General features: G+C 29.0%; 1 protein-coding gene across 3 annotated transcripts in view; it reads left to right on the forward strand.

The window, feature by feature from the left end:
* The window catches only part of LOC118198018 (flotillin-2-like), a 90,598-nt gene extending 70,408 nt beyond the window's left edge, over positions 1-20,190 (forward strand). For all 3 annotated transcript variants that reach the window (XM_035369606.2, XM_035369607.2, XM_085816442.1), the window contains one exon: positions 2,997-20,190. In XM_035369606.2, coding sequence (XP_035225497.1) covers positions 2,997-3,026 — 30 coding nt within the window. In that variant the 3' untranslated portion in view covers positions 3,027-20,190. The remainder of the gene's footprint in view (positions 1-2,996) is intronic.
* Positions 20,191-22,110: the final 1,920 nt, after the last annotated feature.

A 22,110-nucleotide genomic window follows, 5' to 3' on the forward strand; every position in this document is an offset into this window, starting at 1 on the left:
CCTCAAAGTTACAAACTTTCTGCGCATGCGTCAGTTTGACGCATGCGCGTAAGACCTTTACGGCTGCGAATATGCGTGTGCGCATGCACATAATATGTTTATGCATGCACGTTTAATGTATAATAGACGGTATAAGCTAAGCTAAAATTATCTAATTCAGTTAATGTTGCAGGTTGCGTTGTTCTTTAATCTTCGAATTGGGTCTGGCTTATTATTTTTTGCAGACTGTTAGAGCATTTTATAAAAGTAAGCTTGAACTTTCGATTATGTCAAATAGAATTTCTGATATATATTTACTAATATGTAAAGGATCTACAAAGTGAAAGTATGTTTTGAAACCCATTAAACAAAAAGTAGAATTACTGCAAAAAATTGATAAAGGCATATCCTTTGTTTCTCTAACCATTCCGAAATCTGTTTATCAATTTCACGCTGCTCTGCGGCGGGGGGAAACGCCGTGGCACGCAATGAATTCGAAGTTGATCTGTCAGCACTATCCTTATCTTCAGGGCGGATGTTTTTATTTTATTTGGCTTATAATTCCTTACTAAATGTAGTATTTCATCTCGATGTACTCCATCTTTGATATGATTTAAATCAAATTCCTCGTCATTATAATTTGCTTCCGATAGTGAAGAAAGTGACACAGAGGTTATTGAAAACGAAAAAATTTCGATTGACAAATTAGTCGGTATTCTCGACACAGCAATTATAGGATTTGAACAGCGAAACTTTGTAACTGAACAAGAAATTATGTCTGTTTATAGAATTAAAGAGAATGTATTATCACATAAAAAACGAAGCAACTTAAACAACTTACATTGAAAGAAATGTTTAATAAAATAAACAAATAAATATTAAGCTTTTTTTTTATGTAAATTTTGATACCCTTTAGATCATAATTGTTCTTTATTTCATAAATTACGGTTTCATATTTTTAATTTTGTAATTCTGCCTGCCATCTTACCAGATTTAAGCTGATGATCTATAATCCGGAATCGCCGAAGTTCCGACGAGTCCGGATTAACGACTTTTGACTGTATTTTATAAATTGATTAAAAACCTATAATATACATATAACTTCTAGCAATTATGGGTCTGATATTTTCCAACCAATTGCAAATGTGACTAATGATCCCTCTATTCCTCCAATGGATTCTGCTTTAATTGGGTATTATTGGGAATACTTGGACGTTGCCTGAAGAAATAAGGTTTTGCTAGCTGAGCTGTTAAACAGTTCTGAATAAGTTTTCCTTTAAGTTGAAAGTATGTGTTTTAATTAGCCAGAAATTTGTGAGTGAAACTCACTAGTGTGATTCCCAGCCCAATATAATAATCAGGTTAACGCATCTTAAGTAGGAAACAACCAAACTCTTTTTGTGCATATTGTTATTAAATTGTAGAAAAAAACTAAACTCTTTTTATTCATATTATTATTAAAGCACAGGCAATGACAAAGCTTGTTTTCTACGAATTATCAATGAATTATTGTAATCGCTGAGTTTTTTGGTGACAAAGTGATTTTTTACTATAAGTTAACCTTTTTTTGCAGTAAATTCCTAAAATGTAGACCACAGTATAATAGAATGGGGTAATGCAGAATTGTGTGCAGATCATTTGTCAAATTATTTCTGCAAGAACAAGCTTACCAATGATAATTCTAGTAATTACAAATTTGTGTGATGCCCTAGCTTTTTTTACCAACTAAGAATTTCAAATAGTTCAGATTCAAGCCTTAATTCAGATTTTGAAGAATGGTTGCCAGTAGACAAATCCATTATTCTTGGAAGAGTTTTTAGGTCACTCAGGAATAAATACGAAAAAGGTTCCAGATAGTATAGCACATATGGTGTGTACCCTACACTAAATTATCAAATTTATCACCAAAAGCACCATGGAAAAGGCAAACATGAGGCAGTAAAACTATATCAATGTATTGTTGGCCGTGGCCGCTCATAGTCCCTGTTACAAGCATATATAGGGACGTGCAATCATTGATCTTTATGCTCGCCCACACTATGATACTGCATCTTGGATAAGGTCCCTTTCTTGGATACTTTTAAATGATAAGCTGTGCCACTCTCATGCCAGATCACTTGGCATCTACAAGCTGACGACAAGTTGAAGTTACTCTCATCTGAGAATGTTTCGCAAACCCACTCCTGTTCAGTCCATGATAGTCGCTCATGACATAATTGCTGTCTAAATAATGATACACACACACACCACAGATCTAACTGCCTATAGTCCTTCTCCCAAATGTCTGGCTAAAGTTTTTTGGGACATCTGCTGTCCTGTATCAACAAGAAACTCATTTTCCATTATGAGTTGTAATCCACCGGTTTGTTTTTGCCAGTAGGGCCAATATACCTGTTTCCTGCAGATGTCCATCAACACTATATATACTGTCAGTAACCAGTATTAAAAAAAAAAAATTAATTAAAATTCTACAGAGAGACTTCTTTGAACATGAGGAAACATATATTAGAGCCCATCATTGGAACTAGAAAAAAGAAAAATACTTTACAACAATGTCTTTTGTGCTCTGGCAAGAAAATATACAGTGTAACAGGGTATGTGTGTAAATTTTGCATTGAATTTTTCATAAAGCAAAGGGCTTTAAAAGATATCACACTTTAAAACATTATTAATTCCATTTTTGAGAAAATGGTGCAAGTTTAAAATGTACAAACGCTGAGGATGTGTTAAGCAAAAAATTTGTATGTGTTTGTATTTACTAATTTGCTTAAAAACTCATAAGTCCTTTAAAGCTTGATATCGCTTATCTTAGTGGTAGAAAATAAGAGAAATTATCAGTATGAATCTTAATGAAACTGGTAACTATTAGGGTTTAGTGACAGATCCTAATATTTAATGAATCTAAGAATTACAAATTATATGTATGTAGAATAATACTGAGTGAAGTTATTTAGTTTATGTAAAAATTATTAAATATTTATGCAATTTTTTTCTTCATTCCTAATTTCTCCTAATAGATGCTGTCCAATATTTCCAATGTAAAATAAAGGTGTCCATGTTTAGGAGTTGCTTCATCATAATATCACCCTTGGTGACTTTTCAGATTTTAATGCTTCGTTTATCACATCAGATGACAGTATTTAGTTGTGACATATAGCTGCCCTATTTTGTAGAGTGCGGTTTTTAGATATCTATTTTGATCTTTGTACATAGTTTTGTCTTATATTTAAAAAAAGGCTTATATTTTCATACATGTTTGTGTTTAAATCATTAGTGAATTTGATAGTTTTGTTTATTTTAAAATTTATCAAAAATTTTATAAGTGTATTTGTTTTAAATTTTTTATATTCATGTTCATATACTCAAATCTCTTTTGTTCTTTATATTTTCCAGTGTTTAAAAAAATTTTATAAAAATTGTTCTATATATACACCAAGAACCTTCCAAAATTGTATTCTAGTTAATTGAGTTTTAATATTATTTTTACATTAATAATACCAAGGTTAAATTCCTGGGAATTGTTACTATAATTGCTCAATGATTTTTGTCCTTTTTATTCTATTCAAATTAAAAATTTTTAAATATATGTTTCTAGCAATTATATATGTTTTATGAAAGATAATGAGTTTTGTAATAAAATTTGATTCTAAAACTTTAGAAAATGTTGTGATTGGAAATTTGTAGCATTTGTTACTGCCAACAAATGCTGTGTCCAATGACTAGGTAAACTACTTTAGATAACATTTTTAAAGTAGTTGTTTAACAAAATCTATTGAAAAATTATTTATTTTTTTGAAAGCTGTATACTTTCCTTACACAGAGGTATTTTTCTAAATAACTTAGAAATATTTCTCCTGAAGTGTCTTTTGATTATTACATGTATGGTGTAATGTATAGTAAAATAACTATTGAATTTTCATTTTATGCCAATGGAATATGTAACTGATTAAAATTGTAAATGGGCTAATATGAGAAAATTTTGTATAGTTTGTTTTATTTAGCCATAGCATTGCTTGATAAGTAAGAAGGAGTATGAAAAATTATGTTGTGTAGACAATCTAAAGTTCAAGGTTGGCTGATGTATATTTTTATATGGAGTTCATGTTGTCTTTTTCAAAGTAACATTGATGTATTGAAAGAGAAAGCTGTTATAATAATTTGAATGGCTGTCAGCATAAAACTTTATTCCTTCCTTTTTTCTAGTCATTGGTAAAATAAGTTAAAAGAAATGTTGCTTATAAAAAAATCTTTTGTGTAAAATAAACTTTCTGTACCTATTACTGTAGTTTAGTATTTGTACTGCTGCTTGCTTATTTACTTTGAAATTAGGACTGTCTTCACTTACATGACGTGTTCTCAAATGTATTATCATGTAACTTTTGTTTTTCCTTTGTAATTTTTTTCATTTAGTTTCTGTAGCAAACCAGGTTCTTTTTATTGTATGAAAGTGTATTTAGTGTGTTTTATGTATGTAAAAGTTTCTTTTTAAAAACAGGTATCAAAATATCTTCTTATATTTTTAGAAAGTTTGATATGTAGTTAGATGGCTATAGTTTCATATTTTTTGCATAAAGCATTTTTATTAGCATTATTATTACTGTTTCATAAATATCAACAAAATTTCTGTTTTTCAATAATTCTGAACAAAATTATCATTTTATCTTTTATGTAAATCTTATTTAATTATACGTCATATGATCTTAAATTCGCTTAGTTCGAAAACAAATTTTTCTAATACTTGCACAATAGCTGCAAAGTAAGATAATAATAATTTATTTATTAAAGATATATTGATTATATTATCTCCTAATATAAATTTAGTAGAAGTATCTAAAAGAGTGAACCCATATGTAGGTTGCAAAACCATTTTTTATATGTGTTAAGGAGGTGGTTAAAAGTTTTGAATTGTCATTTTTGGAATAAATACATTTTTACTAATTGCTATGTGTGCATATGCATTCGTTTTCTCATATTTTTTCAAAGTGTATTTAAAAAATGTCATTTGATTTTAAAGGCATTTTCCATAATGCTTAACTTACTTGAAAATATGAAAAAAATATATATAATGAATTACTTTTCAGTTAAAGGCCATACAATACGTTGTTGGTACATTTTGGCTTATTTCTTTCTGCATGCTTTTGACTCAATATTAGCAAAATGGAAAAGCCAGGAACATTCTCTAATTTCGTGATAAAATCCAAAAACCCATTATGAAGGATGAACACAGCTTTTATTATATTTTCTTTTTTGAATAAATTTTCATCAGTTTCCAAAATTTCAATACATCCATCAATTTTTACTTTAAAACCAGATAGCAAGAAATTACCCCATGTTGGTCTTATGTAACTATTATAATTAACCATTGTGTTGTAATTCATTTGAAGCAAGCTTTGGTTCTCAAAACTCAGAAGGGATTTAATTCCTGACAACATAAATTAACTGGCATTTACAAATTGCAGAATCGATTACAAAGAGACAGATAGAAAATATGATAACTGTGAAGACATTATCACCAGGAAAGAAACCAAACTAAACTTGCAATATCTGTTGCTTAGAAAATATGTCAAAACAAAACAAAAAAAGTGCCTATTGGTATGGCTTTAGTAGAAAAGTGCTTATAATTTTTCATTATTATATATTAATCATTCATATTAAATTTGAAAAACTGTATATTTAGCTTTTATGATTCAGATCTCATGAATATATATGTAATTAAAAGATATACTCCTCAAAGTACTAAAAGAGTACACTTCAAAATTTGTATTCTTTAAACAGAATGCTGTTGAGATTTACATTAATAAAGCTTTTATGTGTTTACATGTAATCATTTAAGAGTATTGAGAATAATTGTAAGAATTATTGAGAAATAATTAAAGTGCAGTGTAAGAAAGGCTCAAAAATACAAATGCTTCTAACTGAAGTTTATTTCTGTATTTCTTGCTTTTATTTCTTTTTCTAGCTTTTGTAATAGATAAATGAATTTTTTTAAATTCAATTTTGTGTGTCAGATTGTTGTTTCAAAATATATTATTTTTTAAACATATATGTATATATATGTAGAGGTATTCAAGTATTTTTCTTTAAATCTAGGTTTAAGATATCCCATCTGTAGTTGGGGTGCTTCTTAGTTTTAATTAAATCATAAAATATTGGCTTATTGATGACTAAACAATTGATGTTACTTTCTTTGACGTATAAATAAATTGTTAATTACATTTTGTGCTTATGATATTTTTTACTGTTATTTGTATTATTGATCTAAAAGCTTGCCGTCCAAAATTACATTTGGTTTTTTATAATGATTGATTAATATGTAGCTTAAGAGGTGTCTTCTGTAAAGTTTTTCTGTATTTCTGAAAGGACTAATGTGTATTTTAAGTGATATATGTTAAATTAATAAGTCTAATGAAATATTGAGACTGGGAAACTTAATGAAAATAAATTATGCAGAAATTGTGATAGATTTGAGCATTTAAAATTGGTACAAAAAGTGGGCTCCAAATTTGTAGATAAGGTCATGCATGTATCCTTCAAGATAAACTCTTATATCAGCCTTGTTTAATAACTGAATATTTGTTTTTAAACAATTTTGTTTAAGCATATGTACTTTAGATTATATTATTTTCCTCTAATTTTCCATTTTTCAATGATTTTCATATTATTCCGATTGATATTTGTTTTAAAAATGCTTATAATAATAATCTTTCCCTAATTTAATGGTCTGACTGCATTGTAGGATTTTATTGAAATTTAATTTCTGTGTAAAATGCTTTTATTTCATATATTTGCACATATTTCTATTCCAGTTGAACTTTCCTTTTGATAAATTTGCATGATGGTACTACACTTCTGTAGTTTTAAAGATATGGCATGTTTAGAAACATAAATTTAATTTGTATTTCATTTTAATTTTTTGTTTGGCTGCTATTTAGAAAATTATAATGTAACATGAGAGATAAAAAATTTCCAAGTCAAAATAAAAAAAAGTAATTAAAGTTTAATATTAGGAGTAAGAAAATATATTGCAAATAGAAATTTTTTCTTCTGTTGAAGTTGCATTTTAAATGTCATGTTGAAATATGAAAGCATAATATTAGAATAATTATAGAATAAGCCTTAGAATAATTTATCATAATTTGAATAGTTTAGTTCAGTAAAATTAAATTAATTATTCATTCTTTGTTCTGAGAGGGAAAAATTCTGTACCTATGTTATTGTAGTCCATTACTCCAACTATCTTTAGTAGACATTATTTTAAGGGCATAGTAGGCATTATTAGTAGTACTGTCTTTAGTAGGCATTATTTATTAATTATAATTCTTATAAAATGATATAAGCTGTATAGGTATGAAGAATAATATGAGGATAATTCATAACTAAACAGAAATTTATAAAAGGGAAGACTTTAAGCAGTTCGTTTAAGTTATAGAATCAAGGATAATGTACATGTTTTGTTCTGGAATACAATCTAATTTACAGGAGTTGTCGGAGAAAAATTTTAAAGTTATATAATGTTAATCCTTTGGTGACTGCATATGAAAATATGCATGCATTGCATTTGGGCTTCCAACATATTTTTGCATACCAAAACAGATACAGAAGCCAAGGGAATTAAATTTTCAAGGCATTCCTTTCAGAAGAATTAAAACAATTTCTAGTCTAAGTTGTCTCATAGTTGTATAAAATGAAAATGTGGCATAAGTATGGCATATGGAAAATATGGCTACATGGAGCAAATGTGTAGCATTATTTACATAACCCTAAATATTTTATATACTAATATCCTGCAGTCAACATGTGTACAAGAAAAATAACCTGCACAACTTTGCAGAAATCAGCGTGTTAATTAGTTGCACTTGCTCTCAACTTACAAGGATGCTCTTCCAACAATGAACTGTCAAATATATATATATACCCTTTGATCAAGTAATAGAAGGAAAAAAAAAGCCTTTGCTTCATCAGTTCAGAAAATGAATTGCATAACTTATCTGAAAATGAATTTACAGATATTTCATCAAATAAAGGAGCTGAATGGGAAAAAAAGCCTCATCATATATTATAGGATTGTAAAAAGAAGTTTTTTTTTTTTTTTTTTTTTTTTTTTTTTTTTAGTAGTAGTTTAGCTTGCTATGTGTCTTAAAATAGGTTTAGGTGGGTGATAAATTTGCTGAAGTTTTTTTACTGGAAGGAAGAGCTCCAAAAGTCTAGTGATGGCAGAAAAAACTTTTAAGAAACTGACGGCTTTTTTAAATGGCTTGTATTCATGTTAGCCATGGGAACTCCACTGCAGTCAGTCCGTTCACCGAGATCTGGCCCCATTTCATATCATCTGTGGTCTGTAGTTTTACCACATGGCTGCCGATGGTCTTGCATATCTGAAACTTGTAATTAGATTCATTTCATTTATTGTAACACATAAAATAGTTTATTGCTTTGGTAATTTTTTTCAACATCTAATCCTACTGTATACATTCAGTTTTCAGTTAGGGTATTTATTATCACGTAAAGTGTATGTTTTGCCATAATAAACCAAGCCTAAACCAAAAAGAACTTTACACTGAAATTATTTCCAGAATTTCTTGTATTCTGACCTAATTTTTCGAAAATTAAATTTTTGTCAGTTCTCTTTAACTTTATGTTTTAAGTTACTGTGTGACTGTGGGAACAATCAAAATATATACAGTCAAAAGTCTTTAATCCGGAATGATCTTAATCCGGACCTCAAAGCTACAAACTTTCTGCGCATGCCTTATGTTTACGCATGCGCGTTTAATGTATAATGGATGGTATAAGCTAAGGTAAAATTATTTAATTATCTATTTCAGTTAATGTTGCAGATTGCGTTGTTCCTTAATCTTCTAATTGGATACGCCTTATTATTTGTTGCAGACTGTTAGAGCAATTTTATAAAAGTAAGTTGGAACTTTCGATTATGTCAAATAGAATTTCCGATGCTGGAGCTACCAAAGGATCTACAAAGGGAAAGCATGTTTCGATGTCCATCAAACAAAAAGTGGAATTGCTGCAAAAAATGGATAAAGGCTCCTTTGTTTCTCTAACCATTCCAAAATCTGTTTATCAATTTCACGCTGCTCTGCAGGGGGGGATGTCGCGGAGCGCAATGAACTGAAAGTATCTGTCAGCACTAACCTTATCTTCAGGGCAGATGTTTTTATTTTATTCGGCTTATAATTCTTTACTAAATGTAGTATTTCATCTCGATGTACTCCATCTTTGATATGATTTTAATCAAATTTCTCATCATTAGTAATATCACAAATACACATCAAATAGTTTTCTAGTTGCAATTTTCTAATTTCAACTATGCGTAATGTATGCTTTACACATGCTCGCGTTGAAAGAAATGTTTAATGAAGTAAACAAATAAATATTAAGCTTTTTTTTTGTAAATTTTGATACCCTTTAGATCATAATTACTCTTTATTTCATAAATTACAGTTTCATATTTTTAATTTTATAATTTCTGCATGCCATCTTACCAGATTTAAACTGATGATCTATAATCCGGAATTTCCAAAGTCCCAACGAGTCCAGATTAAATACTTTTGACTGTATTTGGTTTTAATTCTACATTAATTATTTGTTATTTTTATTCCAAGTATTAGCAAATTTTTAAAAGTGCTTTTTGAAAATTTCTGAATAGAACTGTACCACCCAAACTTGTTATTTTTTTTAACATTAGAATATTAGCTTTTGCATTTAAATATTGCTAGATGAGTAAATTAATTTATATTTTTTTCAGAAAAATTTAGAGTTCAGAAAAATTTAGAATTAAGACTTTCTTTATTAAAAGGGACATTGCTAGTAAACATGTTTCTTATACACTATGAGTATGTGTGGTTCAATGTTTTGTCTTTTTCTTTCTTCTCCATTTCTTCCTCATTTTATGTACATATATTTTCATTATTTCTATGATTTATTATAAACTGGCTTATATTTAGTTAGGATTTCCATGGTAAATATTTTTGGGTTCTTTCTTTGTACAAATTTTAATCATCTACCCTTCTTTCTTAGTGAAAGACTATTACATCAAGAACTCGCTTACTGTGATCAGTTTCTTGCATATTTCAGTATTTTATTTCTGGATCAATGCATTTTCATCATATATTAAGTATTTTATGGAAAATAAAGTTAGTCTAGTTTTTATTTTATTTTATTTTTTGATTAAGAATGTTATTAGCCTTTCTTGCTTCCTATTTGAAATTCTTAAGGTATTGTGTAAAATTTAAGCAATGTTAAAATTGGAGATTTTTCATATTTAATTGTATTTTTATGAGACTGAAGGTTCTGATTATAATTTATTTAAAAATATACACTGTAAAATCCATGAAAATTACAAAATTGGATCTTCATGAAAGCCATGTAACAAAACCAAAGGGAGTTATTAGGAAGTTATGAGGCCCATCTTGCTTATCATTTTAGTTATTAATATTAAGAAATTTTGAATGAATTGCCTGTATGGTATTACTTAAATGGTGATAATGATGATCTGAGGAAATGGAAACCAAGTGCTGCTATGCATAGGGAAATTCTGATTGTCTTTAATATGAGAGTTCTGAATTTTTTCTTCTGTCTAAAACAGACCTGTTACCAGTAGGTTCAAGCTGTTACAAATTAAGTCTGTATTTTATCGCAATTTTCTTTCGTGCAGCATATTAATCACTGTATTAAAATGTAGTTTCAGAACAGAATAAAAAGGAATTTTTTTGCAAAATATAGAAATAAAATGTTTCTTTATTAAAAAAAAATTTATTCATTGTTAACCATATTTTTATCAATAACTAATTCTAATTTTTTTCATTCAATTTAATGTTTTCTGTTTCTTTCAGTAGTTGTAAAATTCTAATTTTACATTCCTGCACTTAATGTAACTGCTGATTGTAGCGTTAGTTGTTAGAATCAGGTTTTTTTATTGGAAATAAGCAAAGAAAACGTCCTAACCAAGATTCATCACATGTATTAAAAATTCCCAGTGCCTTAGCTTCCCTTTCTACATATGATGAAATTTTTTTATATTTTCTATTATTAGTGTTTCTTATTCAATAAGTCATGGCCATTTTGCTACTGAGTAAGTTATTTTAACGTTGTTTTAAATTAAAATAAAGCAATTTCATTATTGCGTTATTGCTTAATGATGTATTTTAAATACTTTTCTAGTTGAGGAAAATTTTCGACTTTGTCTTATTTCTCAGTGAAGAAATGAGCATAGAAAGAAAAAAATAGCAGCCACAAAGTAAAACTTTTATTGCAGAATGAAAGCAAAAAAAATTGATGAATTTGTGCAATTTTGAAAAGTGAGGCTATTGAATGTTAAATTGCAGCTTTGTTGTTCCTGTATCATTTTCATAATCAATTAAATGTATTTCATCTGTGTTTATAATGGAGAATAAAGTTGATATTTATTGCAGAATGAAAATTTTGTCCATATAGTTTGTAAATAATAATTGACTTAAATCTTATTTATGTTAGCAGCATTAATTTCTTTCTGTATAGGTATATATGCTCTTTTACATTTTGTGTCATGTTGTAGATGATATTAATTTACGTTATAAAAGTTATTTTTATAGTTTTTATGTGTTTGGCTGTGTTTTTACGCAGGTAGTAAATATAGCTAAACTTTTAAAATATTTGTTTGTTTAAAAACTGAATTGTTTCTTTTATTTAATAAATATGATATAAATTTAAGTTTTTATCTAAATAAAAGCGTTGTAAGCTTGTTTAAGTATATATAAACATTTTTTATAGCATAAAAGTAAAAATATAGTTGAGTAAGTAATGTAATTTGTAAAACTAAACATTTTATTATTGTTCTGAATTCATTTTTTCCCTGTCTTTTTATCTTTCATGGTTGAAAATAGGCAAATTTTAGATTTAGATATTACAGAAAAAATTATTTATTCTATTAAATATGATATTCTTTGAAAATGATGATAATAATTTTTATTTAATTGCTTGATTTCATTCTGTTTAAATAAAATTTTCAAGTATATTTTATGCTATATAATAAAACTAAATCAATTTCTAAATAGTCCATTTAACTTTTATATATCAATATATTTTATTCCCGTTTAAGTTTTTGTAAGATATATATTTAGCACAATTTTTGCATTGAAGACTTTTTGTATTTCCATTTGACTGTGCATTATTTAACGTTTACATAATGAGAACATTATTTAATGTTTACATAATGAGTAATCTTCTAAAATATTAATAAATAATTTCATTATCATCAATATTTATAACTTGAGTAAATTATTTGACTTATAGCTATGCTCAGGACAGCATATATTATATATCCCAGTGTTATTTTACACACACACACACCAAAAAAAAAAAAAAAAATCTTTAATTATGTACTCCAGATTTAGAAAACGTAATTTAGTTTTTTAATACAGTTGATATTCTCTTAATACACTGCCACAAATGAACCTATGTAATTATATACAATTCCTAGCTCTTTTTGTACACATATATATGCTATTTCTAGATCTTTATGTAAAGTATTTTTGCATAAAATGTAGTTGTCTTGTAACTCAAATGTTACTTTCTAGTATGTGTTATATATTAAATGCTTTATATATATATTAAAACTATTCTGTATTTAATTAATTAAAGCTTCCATTTTCTGTTTTGATATTTCAATCAAGTTTATTCAGCAAATAGTTGTATCTATTAATATTTACTTTAAGGCATTATTTTCCAAATTATTTTTTTATTAAAAGTTTGAAATTTGGATGTTATAATTCAGGTATCAGCAGAAAAGTTCATCATGGAATTTATGTAAATATATCTCTTAAAATGTTAATATTGTATGTGAGTTATTGCTTCTGACATCTATGCAGTTCCATAAAGCCATAATAATATATTCTTATTAAATATTTCTGCAAAGTATTTTTCCACAACACATTCTGTTGCTTTTTGACAATGCTAATATGAAGAACTGCATCTCTAAACTACTTTTTTCATACTAAATTAAACTCTGCCATGATGCCTGCCTAAGTTATCACATTTGTCACTAAGGTTTTCGGTAGCTTTTTTTTTTCAAGGGGGGGGGGGGGAAGCGATAGTTCATTTAGTTTTCCTGTGAAATAAATGTATAATAAAAATTCTTTAATTTGAACTGCATAATCACAGAAAACTAAAATTCTTATTCTTGTTGGTTTCATCTGTGACAGAGAATATTTTATGTTAAATGCTGCCCAAGTCATGGTACACTAACAGTTGGGCAGAAATATATCTTGTGAATTTTTCCTTAAGCAACTAGGCCATAAAATGACCTTAACTGTAATTGTTCCAAGTTCAAACATAGACCAAAAATAAGTTTTTGATGTATGTATTTAAGCTTGTGAAGGAAACAGCAGTCATCCCATATAATTTTTGCCTTTTAGCAACTTTATTAACAAGTGTCTGTTGTTCTTTTTTATTGTTTCCTGAGTATTAATTAGGAACGTTTCAAGCATAGTTTAAATCATGTCAATCTGATATTGGCTTGTTTCCACATACTCATTCGTTCTCCTTTATTGAGAATTGTCCTTTGATGTGTAATGTGGCATAATTGACTTTCTCAACTCTTGAGCGATGTATTTGTCATCTGACAGTCCGCTCTGCATTTTTATGTTTGCATAATTATGAAACTTACTTGCATTTGTTTGCATTTTTACTTTTTTAAAAAGAAAAAGCAACCTTTGTTCATCATAGATTTTGTATAAAACTCTATGAATTTCAAGAATAATTGATAGCGTTTTGCTTAAAATCTGTGCCAAACTAAAGTTGTATTTTTGCTTAATTTAAAATTTTATTTTTCCATGTTTCTATTCAGTCTGATTTTTTTATCTATAGCTTTTTAGATTAGTTTATACATACATGCATGCTTATATGTGTCTATGTATATATATGTGCATATAATGTATGTATGTATATATAATGTATGTATGTATATATATATATAAGGAGATTTTTATATGATTATAAATTCTAGAATTTTTAGATAATATACTCGATTCAAACTGCCAAAACGAGAACATTCTTACTGCATGGTGAAGCTAGTTTTTATAGTGTGTTTGTGTGACCTTTATTTTTGAAATCATCGGTCATATTGTACTTCTAGTTACAAAACTGCTTTAAGTAAAAAAAAAATATAATTGGAAATTAATTTAGTATTTTCAAATTCAAAAAATAACCTCTGACAAAAATATGAAAGCCAACTTTTACAGGACCTAGCCTGTATAATTATGTAATTATATTTAGTAAAAGTATACTCATTCAAAAACAATAGAACATAAAAAGGTTTAACTCTTGTATAAGGAACGGGGGCACTATGCCTCTACCATACGGTTAATTAGTATAGCACCACGTCCACCATGATCTAGAGAACCCTTAAGACAACATTAATTCAAATACGTGAGTACATTATTGAAAATGAATGATTGATTACAAACAATTGTGGTATACCTTGACAGTAAAATTGTTGCATTTATGTAAATAAGTTACGATAAAGACAAAGATGTAGTGATAGTCTGTAAAGTGCTAACAATTAGTATTCCAGTTGTTGCCATTAAAAGAGGATACTTCCTGCTGTAATGGTCACTCCAGGGTCATTTATTCTGCTGTGCAGAGATCCGTGCCGAGACTGGCTAGCTTCTCCGTAATTTTAATGAGCTGCCAGCAGAGGTGCTTCTGTTTGACCATGAGCTTACAGAATGCCTGTGTGTTTGTAGTGGGAATACGTATGTACATCCCGTTGGTCAGAGAGCAGGTAGTGACGTAATGCTCCGGAGTACCCAGGTGACCGCAGCTGCACTGGTCTGTGTCGGTCATGCCGTGCCTGGCAAAGTACTCCGGGAAGGGCCCATGGCCTGTAACATAACGGACCAGGTGCAGGTTAGAGTAGAGCCTGGCTGGATTAACATACAAAAGATGATAATGAGTACGTCTGCCGGTCTCAGCAATGTCCCACTCAGCCTGCCACTTTGAGAGTGCTTGCAGATGGAGCATTCTTTTTAAGGTAGAGTGTGGCCTCGGTAATGCTAGCTTCTCGGCTTCCTTATTTAGGGCAGCGTCTTTCGCAAGGAGGATGACAAAAATTTACCAAGATATATAAATTTCAAGTCAGATTATGTTCAGGGGTCGTACAAATGTTTACATTCACATGTAACTAAAGGGCCCACCAGCTGCCGAGTGGTAAAGTTGCTGAACACTGGTAGTTCGGTCCGAGGTTCGAATCCCACAAACGGGCTGGCTGCATGGGCGTTTTCGTGGTTTTCCCCACGTGTAGCATGTATGCGAGCCAGTTTTAGAAAGTCCTTCACAAAGGCATTCCTCCCCTTAGGCAGATAGCCCTCAAGGCTTTGCCATAATCACACATACACATGTAACTAAGAATCTAATGTTGTTTTATAAAAAGGTTTCTAATGTTGATGGATTAAGTGATGAGCAATGCTATGTGCACTGTTGTCAAAAGTTTTTGTGTAAATTTTTTCAAATAGATCTTTTCACAAATATTATTATAGATTTTGATTTCCAGAAAACAGTGGCAGGCTTCAGTTTTGGCATACAAGCAGTTTAACATTATTTGCATGAATGAAAAATACATCTTTTTTATGGCATGATTATTAGATTTTGACTCTACAGTAATAAAATTGCATTTTTAGCTTTTAAAAATTTATAAATTAGTTTTGTATAAATTTTTTTAATGTACCATATGCAATTCAATTATTAATTAAAGAATGTTACACATTAGTAAATCACAAAAGAATATTACTGAAAGGTATTAAAAGGGAAAAAATCAACTTTAAATCATTATAATTTATTTATTAACTAACCCCTGTACAAAAAGCCAAAAAAATTGCAAAAATTCTAAATTTTAAAATTAAGCAGTGTGGTCAATTTTTTCATGTAGGCATCAAACTTCTTTTGCTTTATTTTTAAAACTTTAATAAATATAATTATAGGAAACAGAAAACTGTGTAAAGTGTTTGATTTTGTAATTTTTACAAAATTTATTTCTTAAATTTAGAAGTATCCAAACTGGAATTTTTGTCATTGGAAATTTATATCTACAGCTGTTGGTTATAAAAATAAAAACTGTAAGAACTTTTATGGATACTGTGTTTGATTAAGGTTAGCATACACATAATAAGAGGTTAATTAAGAATGTGAGAAGATAAGTTTTTTAATTATCTACATGTCTTATGTATTTTTTAAAATGTTACTCTTGAGAAAATTATTAATTTATACTAGCTATTTATACTTCTTGGAAAATTTAATTAGTTGGATTTCAGTAAATTTCAGATTTTTTTTGCTTAAATTGTAGAATATAAATTTCATTGTAATATATCTTAAATGTTACTGAGAATATCTGTATAATTTGAATGAACTGTGCAGCTGCAGTTTCAGATCTGTTTTAAAAAAATGCCATATTAACTGGGTAATGATTTCCTTTCCCAAACAAGATATTGAAGTAAAATTTAATATGATGTGTGTAATCTTGCTTATCTTTAAATAAACCTGAAATTATATTAAATTTTCAAATATCTGACTATTGTTCCTAACATATAATGCAGCAAAAACACATAAATAGTATTGAGTAGAGATGTATTTTCAAAAACTGTATGTATAACTTTTTGTGTGAAGTATTAATTTGTATGAAAAAGTAGACCTTTAGTCTTATTATAATTTTTCAAATATCAAATAGAATGTAATATAAAAAAAAGCAGATAATGAGACTTTGTTTCATCATGTGAATAAACTAATCATAGTTAAAATAAAGCTGATAAACCCATCATAGAAAGAAACTAATAATTAGTTTGTTTTAGCTAGTAAACTTATCATAGAGATAACAAAGAGAGGAAAAGGAAGAAAAAGAGGTCTTAGTTAAATTATTTGCCTTTGTGAATTAAAGTTTTGTATTGTAAAATACTTTGCAGCTTTTGAGGAGATATATTATTTATTCGACTCTAATTGTAACTACATGTTCAGATTTCCAGTTAATAATCCAAAAATTTCAATTTGCCTAGTAATTTTTCCTTTTTAGTCTTATCATATAAAGAAATTTAGTGAAGCATTTCTTCCTTTCACTACCCTCTGGTGTAGCTCTTTCCTGTGGCTGAGCTGCATGCATCTTTCTGATCCTGTTGGAAATATATATATATATATATATATTTTTTATTATTATATTTACAATTCTGCTGCTAACATTTTCAATCTTTCACCAGAGGCATCGATTGGATTGATAATGGAAAAATTAGAACATGTTTCTCTAAACTTGATAATCTCATTCTGGCATAGACAAATTTGTAATGTTTATACCTTGTAAATAAGATTTTAGTTTTCTTTTTCATGTGATAAAGATGTATTGTATGATGCAGTTAACTGCAGATAGTTATTTTCCAAATAATTATTTTACAGTGTATAATATTTTTTTTCAAAATTCTGAAAAAATTGATCATGTGTTATATATTTATATTTTCATATATTGTATGATCTTAAATTCACTTAGTGCGAAATCGAGTTATTCTAATACTTGCGCAATTGCTGCAAAGTAAGTTAATAATAATTTATTTACTAAAGAAATATTGATTATATTACCTCCTAAGATTAATTTTAGTAGAATTATCTAAAAAGAGTGAATCCATAGTTAGTAAGTGTAATTCCGAAAATTGTTTTAAAGTAACTTGAATGTAAATTGTTAAAAATGTTTAACGGGGGACTTGAATTAAATCATGAATAACAAAATTTCAATTGTAAAAAGAAATTAAATTAAAAGCAAGTAATCATTGCCATTGATCGGAAATTAGTTGACTTATCAAGGGGAACAATTCAACTCCCGTTCAATGAACAATGTGTTTCCTCCCCCTCCCAGTGCTAGTATATGTATATAATGAGGGAAAAAAAGTACTTTTTCAAAGTTTGTATTTATAAATACTAATAACTGAGTTAAGAAAACTGTGTAAGTCAATCAGTTTTAACTAAATGTATATAGAAAGCTGTTCTTTTTATTTTAATTATAATCTATATTTTAAGTGCTTTTGATTATAAACACTATTCTTTTAGAAGTCCTCCAATGCCCACTTTCCTTGCCTTTATAAGAACAAATGAGGATTCTGTTGAATTATTGGATGAAATCTAGGTGCAGGCTAGGTCAGCACCCCTGCAGCATGACAGGTGACTGAGGTATTGCTGAACCAAACTAACTGTTAAGCTTCCGTCCCAATTTTGCGGGAGAACACCCCCAAGGGTCTCCCACACCTCTTCTACCACTACCAACCTTTTGAGAGGACTTTCGGCTCTTCATGTATTTTTAGTGCCCCATAGACACTATATGTTTACAAAAATGTGTGCTATGTCTGGGACTCGAACCCGGGCCTTTTGGTACGAAAGTCAACGCCACTAACCATTATATCGGCTGGGAAGCATTGGATGAAATATTGGGCTTTATAAAATCTGGAACTATAAGCTCAGGCCGTTTGACCATGGACAGTAATCAAGCCCTACTCATAATTAGAAGTCTGACTGCAATATAGAGGTCAAGTTGCTTTGAGCAGAAAAATATTGCAGTATAATTTATACCTATTTGGCAAGAACATAGTCTTGCCATTGCTTGGATATTAATGAATCAAATTTAGAGGTTTATATTTTTATTGCCGTTTTATAATTTAAGCTGTGTCCAGTTTATTTTCATTTGCTAAATATAGCGCAATTTTATTTTTATTCATGCTTATGTGTGTTTTATAGTCACTGAAGGTAAAAGCTAAAAAAGTTGGAAATTAATGCCTTGATGTTTTTTATGTATATTTACAATTTTAATGTGATTATACTAATAATCCTATGTTTAGAATTGTTTGTCTCATTAAAACAATATTAAACAAATATGTTATTTTAAAAGGTGTATGCTTTAATATTTATATTTTAATTACTTGTATGTATGTAAGAATGTTCAGACGATGACTTTGCGCTCACAAATAGCGTAAGCCGAATGTCCATTGCTATTGAATGTCTGTATTGTCTAAATGTTTAAATTACTCAACTTTATGCCGCCTGGTGTAAGAACCAACCAATTACAGAAAGCGAACACATGCAGGGTCACTTTCTTTAGCCCCGGTCCGATCAATGATTTCGCTGAGTTGGCTGCTCTTTCATGTATGCGAAATTTCACCTTTCATGATGGGCTGCGGTTAAAAACCCTACACAGGTGTGAGCAAAACTAATAATTCTTATGTTATATGACTGTGACTATTGCCATAGCTATACCATCGTCTGAATGTACCCTAAAGAGAGTACAGAAAATTGTTATTTTAAATTGCAAAGGAGTACTTTCCTGTAGGATATAAAGGTGGTCAACAAGTTAGTCATCCCAGTATTTATTAATTTTCATACAGGATTACTATAATAATTGGAAAATTCAGTTAATTTCACTTGTATTCTCACCCCAAGAAATATTTAAATATTAAAAAAGTTATTATATTTATTTTGATTTTTCGATCCACATGTATTGTTTGAATAGACAATTTTATTTAAAAAATAATATAGCATCTTTATTGGTGATCACTGTAACTGCTGTTTTAGAAATGCATTCCATTATGAAATATAACTGGAAAAAGTACAAACTTTAATATGAAGTTGATTTAATTTGCATATTTTGTATTGGAATGTTTATTTGAATGTTCCTTAATTTTTTGACTGTATTTTATTTTATTCAACAATATTGTTATTTTTGCTATAAACAAGCATTCTAATTTGTTTGCAGTTGTATTTAAAAACATTGAAATAAAATTCTGAATCGATCAAAAACAACTCGTTGGCCACCACTAGTATAGCAAATGTCTCAATCTACCTCTATTTTTAGTTACGTACTCTGTGTTTTTAATAGCAGGTACTGCAATGTTTATTTCATTAATTTTTATTGCATTCAGTTAATTAAGTACATACGAAAAGTGTTTGCCTTAGAAATGCCTTTTGCTGTGATTTATATTTTTTTAAAAAAAAAGAGTTATGATTATTCCATTCTATTTAAAATGAACTTAGAAAATTTTAAAATATCATTTAGTAAAAATCAGTGTGATACTTATTTCACTTTCTTTATACTAGTGATTATTATGATCTTTATTGTATATTAATATATACTGTTGTGTAAAATTTCGGCAGAAAATATATTCTTATGAATGAAAGCAAATAAATATAATTGCATTGTTCTTTGAAGCATATTTTATTATGTCCAGTTATTTATGACTGTAACCTGTTGCTAAATTTTTAAAATTATGATATCTTTACACTAATGAATAGTTAGAATAATTGAATTTTCAAAGTTAAAATTTGGGGCAGGGAGATCAAAAAGTGCAAGTGGCACAACTAAAAAATCACATTAAATAAATTAATTGATTAATATTCAATTCGGATTCCACTTGAGAAAGTTCGTGCCGTTTGCAAAAGCTCCTGGTTTTACAAAATTTGTAATGCAGTTACAACGTATAAATGTTTTTATTTATTTAATATGATATTGTGTGCCAATTAGTCCCAAGTCTGGATGGCAGTTTTCAAAAGCTGAACAGTCTGAATCCAACGGAATTCAACTGGGCAAACAGCAAAGGAATTATTATTCGCATTCCAGCTTACGAAGTTGTTCTTCCGCGAAAACTTTTATTGGTTCCCCGAAATGTTTTCTTTTTATTGTATTATATTTGTGTGTGTATGTATTAATGAGTTATAGATGACTGTATTGGCAAAGCTAAAAGGTAGGATAAAAGTGTAATGAAATGAATGATCTTTACTTAACTTCATATAACTGCTAGTCGGATCTCGTTAACTTGAATCTTATTATTTCGAATCTCTTGGTATGTCGGGAAAAAAATTATTTACTGTATTTTCAGTGCAAAATCAATAGATTTTTTATTATTATCTCGGAGTCTATTTTTGCATTACTATTCTAAAACACTTACTATCTCGAATCTCCTGTATTAGAACAATGAATCGACAGTTAAAATGTGTACCCGTTTTCCTTTGAAACATTGGATGTAGCCTTTGGGCTTGTCTGCCTTTTACAACGGTGGTGATTCATTTTTTTGCTTTTGTGGGAAAAGACCTATGAGTAATAATGCCTCATGTGGAAAGTTGTCTGTGTCCTTTAACCTCTAATGTAGTCAGAGCTTAAACTGGGCTGGAGCCCGTCTCCGGTACTTCTCAGTTTTTGAGGTAAATTGCAATTGTAGCCGGAGCCCGAAATAAAAGGACACTTCTTCTGTATAACCTAACTTTTCCAATTTGTCACCGTATTTTTAGCAATACGTAATTCCGTTCGTATAAAATCATTCCCGCACTCACCCAACCACATATAGGTAACTCGCAAAACATCACACATGCTCAATTTACTCTTCGCAAACCAGGAGTTCTTTCGAACAGACCTTGAAATTCGATGCCTACATTCGTCTCCAGTAACTCTGCACATCCACTTAAAACCGTTTATACGGTTTTTTCGCTCTACTAGTTTCATATTTGTTCCACAAATTGGGCACTTATACGTTATTGCAATGAAACATTTCTCCATACACCACTCAATAACGCTTTTTTTTTTTTTTTTATCTCTTCGCTCCGACTGATTAAAAAAATCCAGATTCAGATACTCATCCATTCTGCAGTAAGCACCGAATTAGGCACACTCATCAATAAAATAAAATTAAAAAAAAAAAAAAAACTTTCTTTAAGCAAAAGAATTCTTTTCTGTATTTTCAGAAGTTACGGTTATAATTTCTAATTCATGCATTCAATATTTTCAATCGTTTGCTAATGATCGTTTTCAATCGTTTGGTATCTTAATAATACATTTGTGAGAGATAATTCGTTGCGTTAAATGCTAACACTACCACACAAAAGTAGATTTATAATTAAAAAAATCTCGCACAGAACATTATAAACCTACCATTTCAACTTAGTTAAAATATAATTTAAGTTTTCTTTAAATACGAAGCTATAGCATACTTGTTTTTAAGAAGAGGTGTAACCAATATTACGTCATAAAAAGGCGTGTCCAAGCATAAGAGAAGTAAACACAGCATTGACTGATGCAGCCTATTCTGCGATTTAGCCAATTTGGTTATACGTAATAACATTTTTTTTATG

The sequence above is a fragment of the Stegodyphus dumicola genome, chromosome 1 (assembly GCF_044657685.1).
Source record: "Stegodyphus dumicola isolate Sdum_Otavi_A_Nest chromosome 1, ASM4465768v1".
NCBI classification, from domain to species: domain Eukaryota; kingdom Metazoa; phylum Arthropoda; class Arachnida; order Araneae; family Eresidae; genus Stegodyphus; species Stegodyphus dumicola.